Genomic DNA, 17,027 nt, shown 5'->3' on the forward strand with positions numbered 1-17,027 from the left:
TGCCCAATCCTAACATACCCCAAATCAAACGCATGCCCGCTTTCTGTGTGTCAAAAGTAGAAAACTATAAAAGAATTACATTAAAGCTCCTAAGCAAAGTATTAAACTACAGCACACCCAAATTTTTAACAAGGAAATGGGCAAAGGTCTAATATGTGTTGCAAATTGATGGCCAGTTTCTGCAATGGTTTCACATCCGATTGTGCTGTGCAGGCAATCTTTAGCCCAATTTTCCTGAAAAAGACAAAAGGCAAGTGTTAGAATCTGGTAACTACCGTAACGAGACATTGTGACATATGGTTATTGCTTGAAAATCTTCCTAGCGCAGGCTGAAAATAGGCGTTTTTGACGGAAGATGACATATGTTCAGTGCATTCGTTGTCCCGTAAGCACACCTTATTGGAGTCACCATAAGGGTAAAAAATGTGTGTGCTGAGTGGTCAGGTTCAACTTATCCGTTGAAGGTCAATTTTAGGGTCGAAATAACAAAAGTTTGGGCCCATAGAAACAAACGCATGGACACCGGCCGGGATCTTCAGTCGAGATCAAATTAACAGAAGTCTGCTGTATTTGAACAGACAGCATTGGAGTTTGCCCCACTCTAAAGCTTTCTCTTAATACCGAACTTGGGCACACCTTGAATGCTGATGTCTTACAAATAAACTCTGATCAACCACCTTCGCTGCGCGCTATACTGGTCGCCGCCCTTTGAGGGCCCTCCCTACACTGATAGGTGACCTTAAGCCCTAGTGTCAACTGTGCAAGCGGAACTGCTGTCAGCTCAATGCTGAGCAAGTGCCGAGGGTGCCGTTAAGCCTAACGAGTTTCGAAGTGATGTTTTAGCATATGGCACTTCAAAGACAACTGCCGACCATCGTAAAATTTACTGTATTAGAAACACTTTATTTCTCATTGTATCAATCTGCACAAAAAATGAAGATATGCTGCTATTTGCGGCATCCAAATTGCAAGGTGCGCAATGCAATTGAGCTGCCTCGCATGCAGTGCAGCGGCAGCCAGATGCGGTTTCCAAGTTGAACTTGCCTCGTACCGCGCGTGCTTTCACTTGTGCTACTGATTTGACAGTGTTCGTTGCTTGCAGAAAAAGATGAAATTAAGACATCGGTTTTACACTACTGGCCACTGTCTTGTGCGAAGAACAAACTGTAGCCAATTTTTCTGCTATCGACGACAGTGACGCGCTCGGACTGGCCAGCTCCCATTGTGCTGGCCGTTAATATTGCCATTGTGCAGTTGTACATATGCTCCAGTATGTGGAAACTGTTATTTGTCAGCAACCAGCATCCGGAAAATGGAGGACAGGAAGATGCCTTGGTGCTAGGTTGTACAATTACCGTATATAAACCTGTTTATATCTATGGTTATTGATTTATTATTATTTTTTTTCAATCTTTTTATCGTTCTAACGATCGCTTACGGGTTAGACAGCAGTATATGTGTAATTTCACCATTTCACAACACGCCGCGGCCAGAATTTTCAATAAAACGGGCTACGGATATAACAGACCTTTTGCACTGGATTATCATAGTCTGTTGTAACGGCTGTTGACTGTATTCACAAAACTCCTTACATATAAACTCTTTCTCAGACACTGGCTTTTGGGGCTTACCACTTATGATAGTGATTGGTGTGACTATTGGCACAACTGCTGTGGCAATGGCCAATTGCAGCTGGCACTAATGTAAGAGAAATTTTGTGAACACAGGCGCAAATCTTTAATTTACCATGACTTGCCTGTAAATGACTTTGGTCGTGTGGTTGTTCTGTGCAGATTGTGCGAAGCTTCTCCAGCGGAAAAAGGGAAGGCGGCGACTTTGTCTGTTGCACTCTGTCACCAAGGGGAGAATGGATCTACTGTGTTGGCGAGGACCACGTTCTGTACTGTTTTTCCACAGTCTCCGGCACACTTGACCGGACACTTACGGTAAGTGAACTGGTCGATAGGCTAGAGGTTTTCAGGGCAGTAGCAGCGCACAGCTTGAAACTGTTCTTAACAACACACCTCTGCATAGCTATTAGCAGTTTTTGAGCACTGTACTCGGCCTTCACCTGTGCACTACCATTGAGTTAAAATATGGGGGAAGCACTGTTTTCACTGATGCAGTCAATGGCTACAAGAGAGTGGACCTAGAGTTAAGGGCTCCTGAACCACACCTCGGGCTTAGTGAAAAAATGCAGTCTGTGGATAGCACATATGCTTAAATCTCATCCAAATTTTGCAGTCATGCGTGGCGCGTGAAGCTCACAAGCTGAGTCACATATTTCTTAAACATTCTCTTTTCAAACAAGACCTACTCTTCACCCGCTTCGAAGCTGCTGGCGACTTGCATATGCCATCATATATGCAAGATTCTTGAGATGGCTGCCATTGACTGACAGCTGACATCAATTAAGAAGGGTGTTTGGATCAGTGTGCTTCTTCCTACTGTTACTGTGTTTATTTACGTAGATAGTACACTTTAATAAACAGGCTGAAGTAAGCAAGAATCGGCTTTTGAATTTTGATAAGAATTACGTACATATTCCGGAAGAAGCTGACTATCCTCTGCTCAAGCTTGGCTGCAGCTGCGCGCATAGGAATTAAACTTTCACCACCCTGCTTATCGGTGTCATAGCCATCAGGTCTCGCTAATTTCGGCTAGTTTTGAACACTCAGCTAGCCTCAAACCACGTAAAACTTAAGGTGAGATTATACGCACACTTGCCAGCGCAAGCTCACTCCTGGCTGCTCCTGGCTAGACACCTCGGCAGACATCGCTTAGTATCGAGCTATTGAAAGCACTTCAAAATGTACAAGTTGGATGTGGCTACTATCCATCGTTCAAGTTGGTGCAGGACAAAGCTGGTCAGCACCATGTAGTACGGCCACACTCAAGCACGTGAGGGCACTCCAGCCCTGTTGTGCACAGAGCAAACGCTGTGCATATGCGCCACATTTGCATGTAGCTGTGATCTGCTACATAGTGTAGATACTATGGCTGCAATGATGAGATACCGCTCCTGCCTTGGCTACCAAATGGCGACTGGCAGTATTGAATAAGTGAATAAAGAAACACACAAGAGAATAAAAAATAGTTAAATAAGCAAGATTTTTCAAAAAATAAAATTAAAAAGAACTCCGGTTCCAATTCCTGAAAAATTTTTGGATGGAAGTCCGCTTATGTCAGGAAAAATATGGGTGCGATAATATGTTTCCTCATTTGTTGTATTCACAAAACATAAGGGGCCATAGTGACCCATGTTGACCGTGCTGGCTTTAGTGCCGCGTTGACTCGTTCCGGTTTGTTAACATTTACTCTCTTTTAAAAAAGGAAAGGCAGCGGTTGCCACAAATGAAGGAAGGTTTACCTGGGTTTAGTATTGTGGCAAGAACAGAGAACGTGTTTTCTGCTTTGTTTTCTGGGACGCAAGGGAGAACAAACTTGACACTACTTCTGTTGCACGAACAAATTTATTGCATGTCCTTTGCAGTTAGTATTTAAAAGGTTTCAATCACTGTCAGCTGGCCAGCGGCAGTTCTTGCAACAAACAGCGCATCTTCGCTTCACTAATCGTGGGCACACATTCACACATGCCATGACTGAATTCCCGGCACACGCGGCGCTGACTTCCCCTCCACTGACTTCTGCTGACGATGCTCCTCGATGGCTTCGGCAGGGGCATGAAGCATGGCCACATTCTTGATGTTGCCGATAAGTTCGGAAACCGTCTCATGTGCCGACTGAATGTAGGCGGCGCTTCCACACCTCAATTTGTGCAGGGAAGCTTGGTGCTTAAGGAGTCCACCCGCACCATCACAGGCATTCTTCCCATGCCCGGTAGCAGAAAATATCCACCTTGCAGACGTATACTTGGAGTGGCACTACTCATACAGTTGGTACCTATTTTTAAAATGGCTTGCTGCACCATCGCTGACTTATGTTATGTGACAGTGGATGGGTGCTCCTTCATCTAACACTTCATGCGCTCTACCTTGGGCATAGCAGGTGTGCTCTGCACCGTGATGCATGTCGTCACTTATGACAGCAAAGCTGTGTGTTGCTTTCCTTGTTGTGCTGACACAGGTGAAAATGCAGATTTGTTTCTTGTGCCAATGGTACGATTGTGTTTCATTTGAGAGGACAGTCCAGTTTTTGGCAAAATCAAAATGCAGAACAATGCTTCTGCGCTGCTCGCATTTCTTTGCCTCATGAATAGACGTGGCTTGATTGCGGCGTATGTATTCATGAGGAATCCATTTGGTCACCCATGTGCTGAGCTCTTTCACAAAAAGGTCTGGAGACGATGTCTTCTTGATCAAATCACCGCTTTCCCAAACAGAAAATGTGACCTCGTCCTTGTCGACCATTCCTAAACTGGCCAAAGTGAGGCTTTCACTCCATGGGCAGCACTTGCATTCACCTAACATATAATCTGTGGTTGGGGAGCCACAAACGCACAATGCTTTCATGCCTTCCAATGAGATTTACATGCTGGTTACGTTCTCAAGCGCTGAGACACAAAGGTTGGCGTTACCGCAATAACCGCAAACTTCTTGTTATGGTGCAACCAGCACCCATTTTGGACGCAGGCTGTAAAACTTTGACAGGGCGATGGCACTTTCTGGGTGAGCTGCTTTGAGCATCCGGAACGTCTCGCGGATACAGCGTGTCATAAACCGCTTTGAGACATACTCTCTCTGGCCATTCGTGATGACTGACACAATGTCCTTCTTGCTTGGGCTCTGCCGAGAGCACCCAAGTTCGTCCTTGATGAAGTAGTCGAACGCACCTTGTACATCCGATGGGCTTAACCTTGACCTTGTGTACGGATCAAAATTTGACCACATTATGCTTCTTACACCGATTTCTGGCCTTTCTGAGCATGTCCGTTGTGACAGCTGGGATTGCCTCTTGAATGCATTTGTTTTCAACTTCTGGTGGCATGATGGTTAAGAGACTGGGGCACTCTTAATAGGATCTTGAAGTCTCATACACTTGCTTCAAGCTATTTAAACAGCCAGCATATGCATGACGTTGTGTCACAGATGGTTCAGGCGTACCGACGCTTCTGTATACAGCACTTAAAGTTGAGCATATCTTCATCATCGTGACGCTTTCAATCTCAGCCCGTTTTCTCTTTCCATAAGATCACCTACTGCTTTTGTGAGTGGAAGATGATGGCTTCAATGGTGAAACATCAGAAGAAAGGTGGACGTACCTGTTCAAGTCGTCAGTCGCTTCTTCTTCCTGAAGGAATGCCTCGTCTCACAGAATAGTCAGGCCTAGCTATGAGTGGCATGCATTGTGTGTAGTGAACAGCTAGACAAAGTCAAAACTTTATACTGAACAGCACCACACTCTTTCTGTCACTTTTTCTGTGCTGCTGTCGTGATTGAGCCTCCACAATATATGAACAAGGTAGCCTAAAGCTCTTCACTGTGAAAACATGTGGGCAATGCTCTTTATAAGGACAATGTCCGTCCAGCGCCGCCAGTGACCTTTGCTGTTCTCAGTTCTCGGCATGGGAAAATGCATCAGCAAGGTGTTGAAAAAACATAATAAATTAGGCAACTTCAGCATCCTTTGGCTCAGTCATGCTATGCTGCACTGCACTTTTTCAGACAGCTGAAACGCAGAGGTGAATGTCGAGGTAAGACAGGGAGATGGGAAACGAAATTAATTTCAGGAAATGGCTCAGATAAGTAGTCGCATGCCGTGGTACCGAAGAAGGTTCCAGTATCGATTACACGTGGGGGATGGGGAGCAGGCAGTGAAGTAGCACTTCCATAATGGCGCACCTGCTGATTATGGAAGCGCTCCGTTGCTTACGGATTAGCCCGCCTTGGCGCCGCTTACAGGTGATTTACTGTGTGCAGCAGGCAGGTTCGGCAAAGTCAGCCACATCATGCACTCCTGGTGTCTCGCATGCTGTTGACAAGCGAATAATGGAGGCGTAAGTGCAATGCCCACAGAGTTTGTAGGCTGCAAACTCAGTACGCATTAGCACTTAGAGAGTGGCAGCCCCCCATACTCGCACAACTACTCAAATACAATCCGACAATACATTTTTGTTGAAAACAAGCTGCCAGAGCGAAGTTCTGAGCAGGCATAGAAATTGGAACTAGATTTCCATATAATGCAAACTGATAGGTAGACAACCAGCAAAGGTACTGAAGTGAGCACGCTCAACATGGGCCACTTTGGCCCGTTATATTTTGTGAAAAAAGCAAATGAGGAAACATATTGCACCCACGTTTTGCCCAACATAAGCGGACTTCCATCCAATTTTTTTAATTGTTTTTTTTTATTTAATATTTTGAAAATGAGTTTCTTTATTATTAGTTGTTTGATTATACGACAGCCCAATTATGCGACAGTTTTGCGTGGTTCCCCCAAAGTCGTATAATCGGGGTTCTAGTTGTCATCTATGGTTGCGTCAATAGTGACAGTGGTTTATTCTGCAGACCCCACTGTAAACAGTAGTTTCGTTTTAACTTGGTAGTTGCCATCCATGGTCATGTCGATAGCGACCAATGTTTTGTCTGCAGCGGTTGTGGCAAATGACAGTTCCGTTTTGTGCTGGTGTATATTGGCCATGTGCATTCAGAACTGCATGGACACCATACGTGATTGCGCCTGAGGTTGCAGTGAGTAGTAGTTCTGTTTTGACTTGGTGCTATACTGTGCGCGCTTATGGCCACAAACAAGACGGGAGCTGCGGAGGATGATGAGTGATTCTAGCGTGGTTTGCTGGCTACATCGTGACGGATGTATGATCTGTTAATGACCAGCTTACTGGCGAAAGGCGAAAAGTGTGTCTCGGATGAAGGCAGTGTGCTACGGTGGCCCTGCGAAGGAAGTCGCGAGGCCTTCGCTACTGCAAATGGTGATCAGTCACGAGACGATGAGAATTGCAGCTTCTGCACTGCCATTGTGCAAAACATTTGTTTCTTATTCTCTTGATACGCTCGATAATTCGACATTTGATTCATGCGGACATTTTTGTCTGTCCCAAGAAATTTGAATTAACAAGTTTTTACTATACTGCATTTCTCAAAAGCCTTGTAGACCATGGCAGCTTAACTATAGAGTTTAGAATAATACTACAGCTCAACGAACTCATAGAATGGGCACCAACCTACTGCAGTTTGTACAGCTGCAGTGACATGCAGGTTGGATTACAGAACTTTTTCATGCTGATGATAGTAGCTTGTCATTGTTATGGCTTTTGTATTGCACTAGTCAATGTTAACGTCATTTTCAGTAAATTTTGTTTCGTAGAAGAACTGCTTGTTAGGATCGAGTAAATGGGGCAATAACCCACTCACGTGTCCATGTTTATAGTTCCGAGGTGTATACACAGCCCATAATCTTGACATGGTAAAATAGAAAATGGAGCGTGTTCTGTTTTAGGCTGACTGCATAGTTTGCTATGCATAATGTTTTAACCCTTTGAAGGTTTTTGCCGTACATGTATGGTGCTGCTGATTGGTCCTGCATAATTTTTTGCTGTACATGTTTGGTGCCAGCCTTGTGTTTTGATATCTTGTGTGTATTCAACATCACTGGTTGTTGGAGAGGTGCTGCCATCTCTGTCAAGGCACACAAGGTAACCGGCGTGCACAACTCGATTTGTTTTCCTCTGGGCGCTTGCTCACATGGTCACGAACACATTGTCTGCTACCTCCAAATCATGGGTGGAGACGATGCTATCATCTTTTACAGCCACCGCTATCATCTTTCTGCTAGCTTTTCATTCACTGAAGGCCGCACACAGCACAGGTGCCATGTGTGCATGACCATGAGCCAGTGCCCGAAGCAAAGAAAGGACATGCATTTGACGTGTGTTGCTTGTGACAAGGCTTTCTGTGCCGAGTCCTGCTTCAAAGGGTACCACACTCTGAAAAAATACCAGATACATTTTTCTAAATTTCGGACAGCAGTTGGCATCCCCATGTGTATATATTGTCGCAGTACAACGCAGACAGTAGACAGGGAGAGAACAGCAGGACAACTTGTTCAAGAACAAACAGGCCAGAGACACATCTTCTTCATCCTCACCGAATCTCACAGACCCACTAGACGAAGTCTGTTAATGTCCCTATCTTCGTTGTCGTCTGCATAGAATGCACGAGTCATTTGTCCCTCCCTAAGAGAGCATCGCCCTGATGCTAGACCAGAAGTGTCACTTGCGGAAGTAAGGGTCTCTCGCATAGTTAATCGCTCACATACGGCTTCATGCGGACAACGTGCACAAGTTCAGGATGGTGCGTGCGGCGCCGTGTACAATTGGGGCTATCGGGAATGACCTCGTATGTGACATCACTGAGTCGGCGCAATACTTGATATGGTCCGAAGTATCACCTTAACAGCTTTTCGGAGAGGCCTCGTTTCTGTATGGGCGTCCAAACCCACTCTGTCACCGACATCATAGATTACTATTCGACGGTGAAAATCATAGCGCCCTGCGTCGTAGTCTTGCTGCTGCACATCCGCAAGCGTGCGAGCTGCCGAGCCTGTTCTGCGCGTTGCGTAAACAGTTCGGCGTCCGTGTCAGTGTCGTCAAAGTCGTGCGGAAGCATCGCATCCAACAACGTTCGTACATCCCCTCCGTGAACAGGGGTGAACGGAGTCATGCGCATTGTCTCTTGTTTCGCTCTGTTATATGCAAAGGTGATATGAGGTAAGATGACATCCCAACCTTTATGTTCAACATCCACATACATGGAGAGCATGTCTTCAATTGTTTTGTTTAGGCGTTCTATTAATCCGTTGGTTTTTGGATGGTAGGCGGTCGACTTCCGATGAGCCGTTCCACTTAGCAGCAAGATGTGATCTAAAAGCGCAGCCATAAATGTGGTTCCACGGTCTGTTATTACGACGGTTGGTGCGCCGTGTCACAACACAACATGCTCAATGAAAAAGCGCGCCACCTCGGCCGCTGTGCTTCTCTGGATTGCCTTTGTTTCAGCGTAACGTGTAAGATAGTCGATTGCGACGATAACAAAGCAATTTACTGCAGTAGAAGCAGGCAGTGGGCCCAATATATCCATTCCGATTTGATCAAATGGTCTTCGAGGAACCTGGACGGGTTGTAGGAGGCCGGCTGGTTTCGACAGAGGTGACTTGCACCTCTGGCAGTCAAGGCAAGTGCGAATGTGATGTTTCACAGTGGTGGTAAGTTTCGGCCAGTAGTACCTCTGCTGCACTCTGGCCAACATTCTCGTGTAGCCTAAGTGACCAGAAGTCACCTCGTTGTGACAGGCTTGAGGTACTTTCGTACGAAGAGCTGCAGGAATGACGACCAGATAGGGGGACCCAGTCGGACAAAAGTTTCTTTTGTAAAGTACTTTGGCCTTCAAACAAAACAACAACAGTCCTCTTGCGAAAACTCTAGGCAGTTTCGCAGATCTGCCCTCTAAGTAATTCATGAGTTCAAGCAACTCAGGGTCATCCCGTTGTTGTTGCGCGATGGTGGATGTGTCCAGAACACAAAGAAATGCTGAGTCTTCTTCTTCGGGTGGAGCAGACGACTCTATCGGTGATCAAGACAGGTAGTCAGCATTCGTATGTCGTTTGCCCAACTTGTACTTGACAGTCATGTCAAACTCTTGCAGGCATAGGCTCCAACGCGCCAATTGTCTTGAAGGATCTTTAAGGTTTAACAACCAACACAGTGAATAGTGGTCATTGATAACTGTGAAGTGGTGGCCATACAAATATGGGCAAAATTTCATAACCGCCCATACTACGGCAAGGCATTCTTTCTCAGTTGTGGAATAATTACCCTCTCTGCGTGAGAGTGTTTTACTTGCATAGGCAAGTACTCTTTCTGTGCCCTCTTGCCGCTGCACAAGAACAGCTCCCAAGCCAACATTGCTTGCATCAGTGTGGAGCAATGTACGAGCAGTCTCATCAAAGTGAGCAAGCACTGGAGGTGTCTGGAGACGTTCCTGCAAGTCGTTGAATGCACATTGCTCTTCGTCGCCCCATACAAAAGCAACGTTGTCTCTTGTCAGGCGACGCAATGCAAGCAAAGTCCGCAATAAACCGCCGGTAATAGGCACAGAGGCCGAGGAAGTGCCTGATAGCCTTTTTATCGGATGGTACGGGAAACTGCTATGGCGTCAATTTTTTCAGGATCCGGGCAAACACATGCGTGGCTGACGACGTGACCAAGAAAGTGTAGTTCTGCAAAGCCAAAGTGGCACTTCTCCGGCTTCAGGGTGAGGCCGGCGGACCGTATGGACTGCAGAACCGCTTGAAGCCGTTCGAGGTGTTCTTCATACGTTGCAGAGAACATGATGACGTCGTCCAGGTACACTAAGCCGGTTTTCCACTTCAGACCCGAAAGCACAGTATCCATGAGGCGTTGGAACGTAGCAGGGGCGGAGCACAAGCCGAAAGGCAAGACTTGAAATTCGTATAGGCCGTCTGGCATCACAAAAGCAGTTTTTTCACGGTCTCTTGGGTATACCTCGATTTGCCAATATCTGCTTTTTAAGTCCATTAAAGAGAAGTAACGTGCGTGACGAAGCCTGTCGAGTGAATCGTCTGTACGGGGAAGCGGGTACATATCTTTCTTTATCACCTGATTTAGTTTTCGGTAGTCCACACAGAAACGCAAGCTGCCGTCTTTTTTCTTGACTAGAACTACAGGAGATGCCCAGGGACTCATTGATGGTTGGGTCACATCGTCTTCCAGCATTTTTGTCACTTCTTGTATGGCTTCATGTTCTCTGGGAGCCACACGACAAGGATTTTGGCGAATTGGTCTTGCCGTATCCTCTGTAATTATCCGATGCTTCGTGAGAGGCATCCGACCAACTCTGGACATCGACACAAAGCAGTCGTTGAACTTGGACAACAGCGTAAGAAGCCGTTCTTGTTCGTACTCCGACAAAGCAGTGCTGACGTCACGTGCAGAAGCTGGGTCTTGCGTAGGTGCTTCTTCGAGTACTGAGCAGCAGCCACAAATATCCGCAACACCATCAAAATAAGCCACAGCCGTGCCCTTGGGAAGGTGCCGTCGCTCTGTGCTAAAATTGGTTAGCAACAGGTTCGTGCGCCCGTCGGTGACATTTACTATTCCTCGTGCAACCTAGATACCGTGAGTAAGCTTACTAACAACGTGGTTATTTGGTCGGCAACTCCCGCGCAATGAAACGGTGCGTCACATGCTACCGAAACAAGGGTGCATGATCGAGGTGGGATGACGACGTCATCTTCTGCTAGACGAAAGGAGTTGCGTTGCACCGATAAGCAATGGACTAAACCAGGGCTCTTCGAAAACGTCGCCATGCAGTCCAGGATGTTAATTACGACGCCATATTCTTTCAGGAAATCCATTCCAATAATCAAATCTTTACAGCACACAGGAAGAACGATAAAAGCGACCACGAAAGAAGAATCGCGGATGCTAATTCTAGCAGTACATCTTCCAGTAGGCATCAGTGATTGCCCGCCTGCCGTCCTTATGCGAGCTCCCGTCCATGGCGTCTTTACTTTCTTCAGGCGGAGGACGAGTTCCTGACTCATTATAGAGAAGTCGGCACCAATGTCGACTAAGGCTGTCACAGGCTGTCCGTCCATAAGAACGTCAATGTCGGTGCTCACAATTTCTTTAGTGTCGGTGTTTATCGGCTTCACGTCGTTCTGCGGCGAGAGTGTTGGGGGCTTTTTATTGTCTTGCGGCGGGCCTGCAACCTTACCCCCAGAGGTCGTTGCCTTCAGTTTCCCTGGCGTGGGCTGGGCGACCTTCGTCCTCGGAGGTCAGCAAAAGTACGTCCAGTAGGGGAAGGCATCTGACGTGGAGGGGTTGGAGAGCGCGACCGACGGCCGAAATCAGACTGACCATGCGGCACGGATTCGTCATTCGAGTATGCTATTGGAGGTCCCTGAAAAGCAGTTTCGTTGCGGTGTAGCATGGAGTCGTCATTTGCACGTCGACCATAGGACCACGGACGAAAAGGTTGAAATGATGTGTCGCGATGCCAGCAGTGACGCGAAATGTGGCTGGCGCCTCCGCAGTGAAAACAGAGTGGGCGCCTATCGACAGTGCGCCATACGTCGGTTCTCCGAAATTGCGGCTGTCCCATGGTGTCGTTTTGCGGCGTTGACCAAGGTGCGCTGAACGGCGGGTGGTATGACTGCGGCAGCACAACGGATGCGCACCTCGAAGCCTCCTCCTGCGGCGGCGACCAAGGAGCGACTGTTGGAGCCTGGTGGTACGGAGGTGCGGTTGTAACAGGTGGTGGACATCAGACAGTGGCTACGTAAGTCATGGGACGCTGGTGATCTTGAACATCGGCTGCCGGTAACGCCTGCCTGATTTCGTTGCGCCCCACTCCGGCGATTGACGCTACGGGTCTATCCATTGTCGGTGTCAGAATCTTTTGAATTTCCTCTCTGACGAGTTCTCTTAGTTAATGCGGCGGCATTGATTATGGTGCTGGTGGACAGTTGATCGTACTGCCTGCATCTCTGATGAAGGGCCCGCTCAATAGCCATAGCCTCTTTGATCTAGTCAACAACGGTGACTGGTGGATTCCGCACAAGCCCCGCGAACAACTGCTCTTTTACACCTCGCATGAGGTAGCGCAACTTTCTTTCTTCAGTCATGTTCGGGTTGGCTTTACGAAAGAGGCGGGCCATGTCCTCGGCGAACATTGTGACAGACTCATTAGGTTGTTGTACCTGTAGCTCCATCATCTGCTGGGTGCGGTCATGTCGGTCGGCACTTGCAAAAGTGTCCATGATTTTCTGACGAAAGTCATTCCGTGTTGTTAGGCTAGCTTCGCGGTTCTCGTACCAAGTACGGCCACTGTCGTCAAGGGCAAAATAGACATGGGAGAGCTTTTGCTGCTCAGTCCACCGATTAATCTGTGCGACGCGTTCATACTTGTCAAGCCAGTCTTCAATGTCTTCGAAGACTGCACCGCGATAGCGATTGGGAACAAGAGGATGCAGAACGGTTACTTGTTGTGGACTGGAAAACCGGCTGCTTTGCGGTGCTTGTGGTGGGCTGGTTTCGGCCATTGCGAGATGTGTGGAGCTCCTGGAGAGAGGTGGTTGAAAAGGGGAGAACTCCGGGGCAAGGCCTAGTAGTCGACGACTAAAGCGATGCATGGGTGTTGTAACTAGTGATAATGCGTCCGGGCTAGATGAACAACTCCCAGGAGGACTCCAGAGCATCAGGCGCGGTCACTACCCCGGATCTCTGCCAGTGTCGCTGTACAATGCGGACAGTAAACAGGGAAACATTCTTCAAGAACAGCAGGACAACTTGTTCAAAAAGAAACAGGCCAGAGACACGTCTTCTTCGTCCTCGCCGAACCTCACAGACCCACTAGACGAAGTCTGTTAATGTCCCTATCTTCGTTGTCGTCTGCATAGAATGCACGCGTCAATATACTTCCAGTGCATGAAACTTGTTTTGAGGACAACATATTAGCAACTATAGATGTTACTGTAGACATTTTTCTCTATCTCTTACTGTATAGTGTGTTTGTGTGTATAGTGTTCATGCATGTAAAGTGTTTGTGGGGCAAAATGTTGTTTGCAATAAGTTTTTACTGTATTCAGGAGTTTTCAATCATATTTTACTACATACTGGAACCTGCAATACCTACTATTTCTTTAACATATGAGCCCTTTCTTCACATTCCTGACTTATTGTGTTTGTTCTACAAACATTGAAACAGGTTGGCCATTGGCTAAATTTCATCAGCTATTGCAACTAAGCAGTCCCTCTCACAGAAGCAGAAGCAAAGAAGGGCTGTAGTGCCATCTGGAGGCTCAGAATAGTGCCACTGACTGGTGCTGTGGCTTCGAAAATTGGGTGGCACAAGGGAGGGTTGTGCCACGTGATGTCAAGGTCAAAGCCCAGCACATTGATTGATGGCTGGCATATGGCTGACATTGTTCCTTGCAGGCACGGTGGGATGGCTTCAGGAGCGGTATGACCGAGTATTGGGAAGGCCAGGAGTGTGGCAGTGGCAGAATTTGTTCACTGACAACTCTGTTCATGCAGGGCGAATTCAAAAACTGTTTGCTGGAAGTTGTTTTTGAGGAGCTGCCCTTTATACTAGACATTCCACCCATCACTCAACTCAACTCACTCAACTGTTCACTGTTAGCTTATACTTCTACAGCCTAGCATAAGACGTGGCAATTTAATTTGCAGAAGGTGCGCCCATTTACATTTGATTTAAACTGGTTTTCTTTTTACCGCAGATAAAAACGAGTTGTACCTCTATGTGGCAATGTCCTGACTGAAGAAGCAGAGATAAGTTGCACTAAAGGGTAGCACCACTGGGCACATAATGTTATTGCTTAAGATAAAGAAAAGAACTGTTCATAACTGCGAGCAGGTCGTTTAGATAACTCACAGGTTGGAAACATCAATTTTCTGCAACACATTGTATACAAACAACCGCAGAGAATTGCAGGGAAGCTTGGCTCTTTCTCTTCTCTCATATTGGCGGCGAGGAGTTACGGAGTCGCCATCTATCGGAAGCGCCTCGCTGGCGTATTATGAGGGATCACGTGGCGCGCTCCTCATAGGTTTTGCTGTCAGCGCTCACTGAAAACACCATGCGCGAGCTCTTCCGGACATTTCTGTAAGTACTTTCGAAACGAGAGAAGTTTATTACTGTCTAAATAATAATCTTGGACAAACTGAAAGCACACAATCGTTTACAGACGCTATCTCTTTACCGAATACGTACAGTGAACGCCACTGCGCGCGGTCGCCGCGATGGAGTCTCCCGAACCGGCTTCTTGCGTGAAAAGCAGGTAAACGCTGAGAGCAAACTATGTGAAATATGTTCTTATAGTGTTTGTATAGCTAAATGGAGTGTAATAGAACGAAGCCTCAATGCAGCGATCGCGCAGATTCGCAGCGACCGACTGCGCGTCTGCATGCTTGTCTGCGCACTGTTTCGTTTTCACCGCGCGCGCGTTTTCGCTCCGTGCCATGAGATTTAGGCAGCAGAATATGAGCATTTGACAATATGCAAGCAACCATTGTTGCGTGGGCGCTATCACAGCTGTTCAAAAATAATTTCATCGTAGAGACTTCGACGCCTACGGGGACTGTAATGTGCCGTCGCGACGATTCAATCTTTTTTTTTCTTCTAAATTTTTTGACTATTCAATAGTATTTCTCGAGTTGCGTCGCACTGTATGTTTATCGGTGTTCTCAGCGTGCATTTTCCCGCTGCTCCTTTTTTGTAATTTAGCGCATTAATTCATTACACAAACATGACCATATGCCATGCTTTCTTTAAATATGCTTCTTACCGCTGCCTTTCCACTCCACTGAACTTGCCAGTATCTATAGCACCGACAAGTTCATAGACCAAACCGTCACGACATTAGTCGAGCAGCGGACTCGGGTGAGCGTCTCAGTGCACGTTTTCAGAACATCGCAGACCGGGCGCCGTAGCAGAAATCTTCCTCGCGTCTGTGCTTGCTGCATACCCGAGTTGTAGCCGATGACTGTTTGCCGGTTTTATGTTTGGCGAGCCAAGCTTCACGCAGCTTCTTGTCCTGCGGCGACGTGTGAATAAGGCGAACACCGGCCTCCGTTACGTGCGTCCGGCCCTGCGGCACCGAGCAGTAGCCTACCATGTTGCGCGCCTTCAAAGGCAGCCACTACCTATTGTAGTGCTTTCAAGCGTTGTAAAGGAGACACTCGAAGCGGGAAAATTTCGCCACTAAATGAGGACCGCAGCGTACGAGGGAATTTAAACTCGTTTTCAGCTCGCTTCGGCGCGCCCGAAGCAGCCGACGCGGCCGCTATGTCCACGTGATCCCTCCTAGCACGTCACGCCGACAGTGGCGCCAGCTTTTCCAGTGGTGGAGCTCGAGGCCAATAGTCCCATGTGTCAGTAACCTTGCTTTTGTCTCATTGCTGTTCACCAATTATAATTTTATTCCCTTGCAGGTTCACGAAAAAGACGTCATTGGTGTCTGTCATCACCCTCACCAGAACCTCATTGCAACATACAGTGAAGATGGTCATCTCAAGCTGTGGAAGCCATAATAACAGAATTGTAAATAAATACTGCACAGTGTAAAAATAAAAAAAGACATCAACATGGTGTGTTGGCTTGCTTGCATTTTGAACATTTTTGATGTGCGTAAGTAGCAGTGGTTAACATCAGGCAAGCAACACAGTTCAGTGTATTTCTTCCTTACAGCTTGTCTAGCCAGACTCATTCACAAATGTACAGAAAATTTGGTTGGCAATAGGTCACTCCTCATGTTAACTGGGAGTGTTTCTTTGGACACATTAACTTAGAAAAAAACTGTAAATTGAAAAATTAAGTTAGGATATATTGTTAGACTACATTTCAGAGAGGCAGCCCGATCCACCCACTAAGGAACTCGAGTGGTTCAGATATTGCTGTCAAAAACTGTTGCTGCATAGGTACTTTGTTTCCTGGCTTCGACTATTGTTGGTTGTCTCCTAGTTGTTCGAAGTACCACTGAGATAAGCTTGCTCCTTTAAATTGCAACTTCCATCGCAAGTTTTCCACTCCAAGGTGGCACTGCTATGCCACCTCAGGATCTGGGTAGCATCCATGAAAGCTTACTTGCTTCACATTGGAATGGCTGACACACCTACCTGTGATTCCTGTGGGACCAAAGAAACTATTCAACACGTCCAGTGCTTTTGTTCACATTATGGCATCCACTGCGAGCCTCTCCAGACAGCATTAAACCTGCTGGACTCAAGACCATTTTCAGAAGCCAAGACGCTTGGACCGCGGCCATGAGCGTTGCTGGTGCAGAAGGCAGTGAGTGTGTTGCTACAGTACTCGAAGTTGAGAGGCCTCTGCGACCGTTTGTAGACTTGGTGTGCGCCTTCACGCGTGCATGCAATTAGTGCTCTCCCCTTCTTTCTCTATTTTCACGACTTTATCCTCTTTCCCCAGAAATATTTTAATGCCGCAAACCCATGATTTTAGAAGGTGTGCTCCACTGCATAGCACCACTGCATAGCGAGACACTCTCTC

At 47.0% G+C, this 17,027-nt stretch overlaps 1 protein-coding gene across 1 annotated transcript in view; it reads left to right on the forward strand.

Annotated features, from left to right (window-relative positions):
* Smu1 (Smu1 spliceosomal factor) overlaps positions 1–16,104 on the forward strand; it is a 49,370-nt gene extending 33,266 nt beyond the window's left edge. Inside the window, exons 9-10 of the mRNA XM_050179374.3 lie at positions 1,794–1,946; positions 15,953–16,104. Coding sequence (XP_050035331.1) covers positions 1,794–1,946; positions 15,953–16,051 — 252 coding nt within the window. The 3' untranslated portion in view covers positions 16,052–16,104. The remainder of the gene's footprint in view (positions 1–1,793; positions 1,947–15,952) is intronic.
* The last annotated feature ends 923 nt before the right edge of the window (positions 16,105–17,027 follow it).

This window comes from Dermacentor andersoni, chromosome 5 (assembly GCF_023375885.2).
Source record: "Dermacentor andersoni chromosome 5, qqDerAnde1_hic_scaffold, whole genome shotgun sequence".
Taxonomy (NCBI): Eukaryota; Metazoa; Arthropoda; class Arachnida; order Ixodida; family Ixodidae; genus Dermacentor; species Dermacentor andersoni.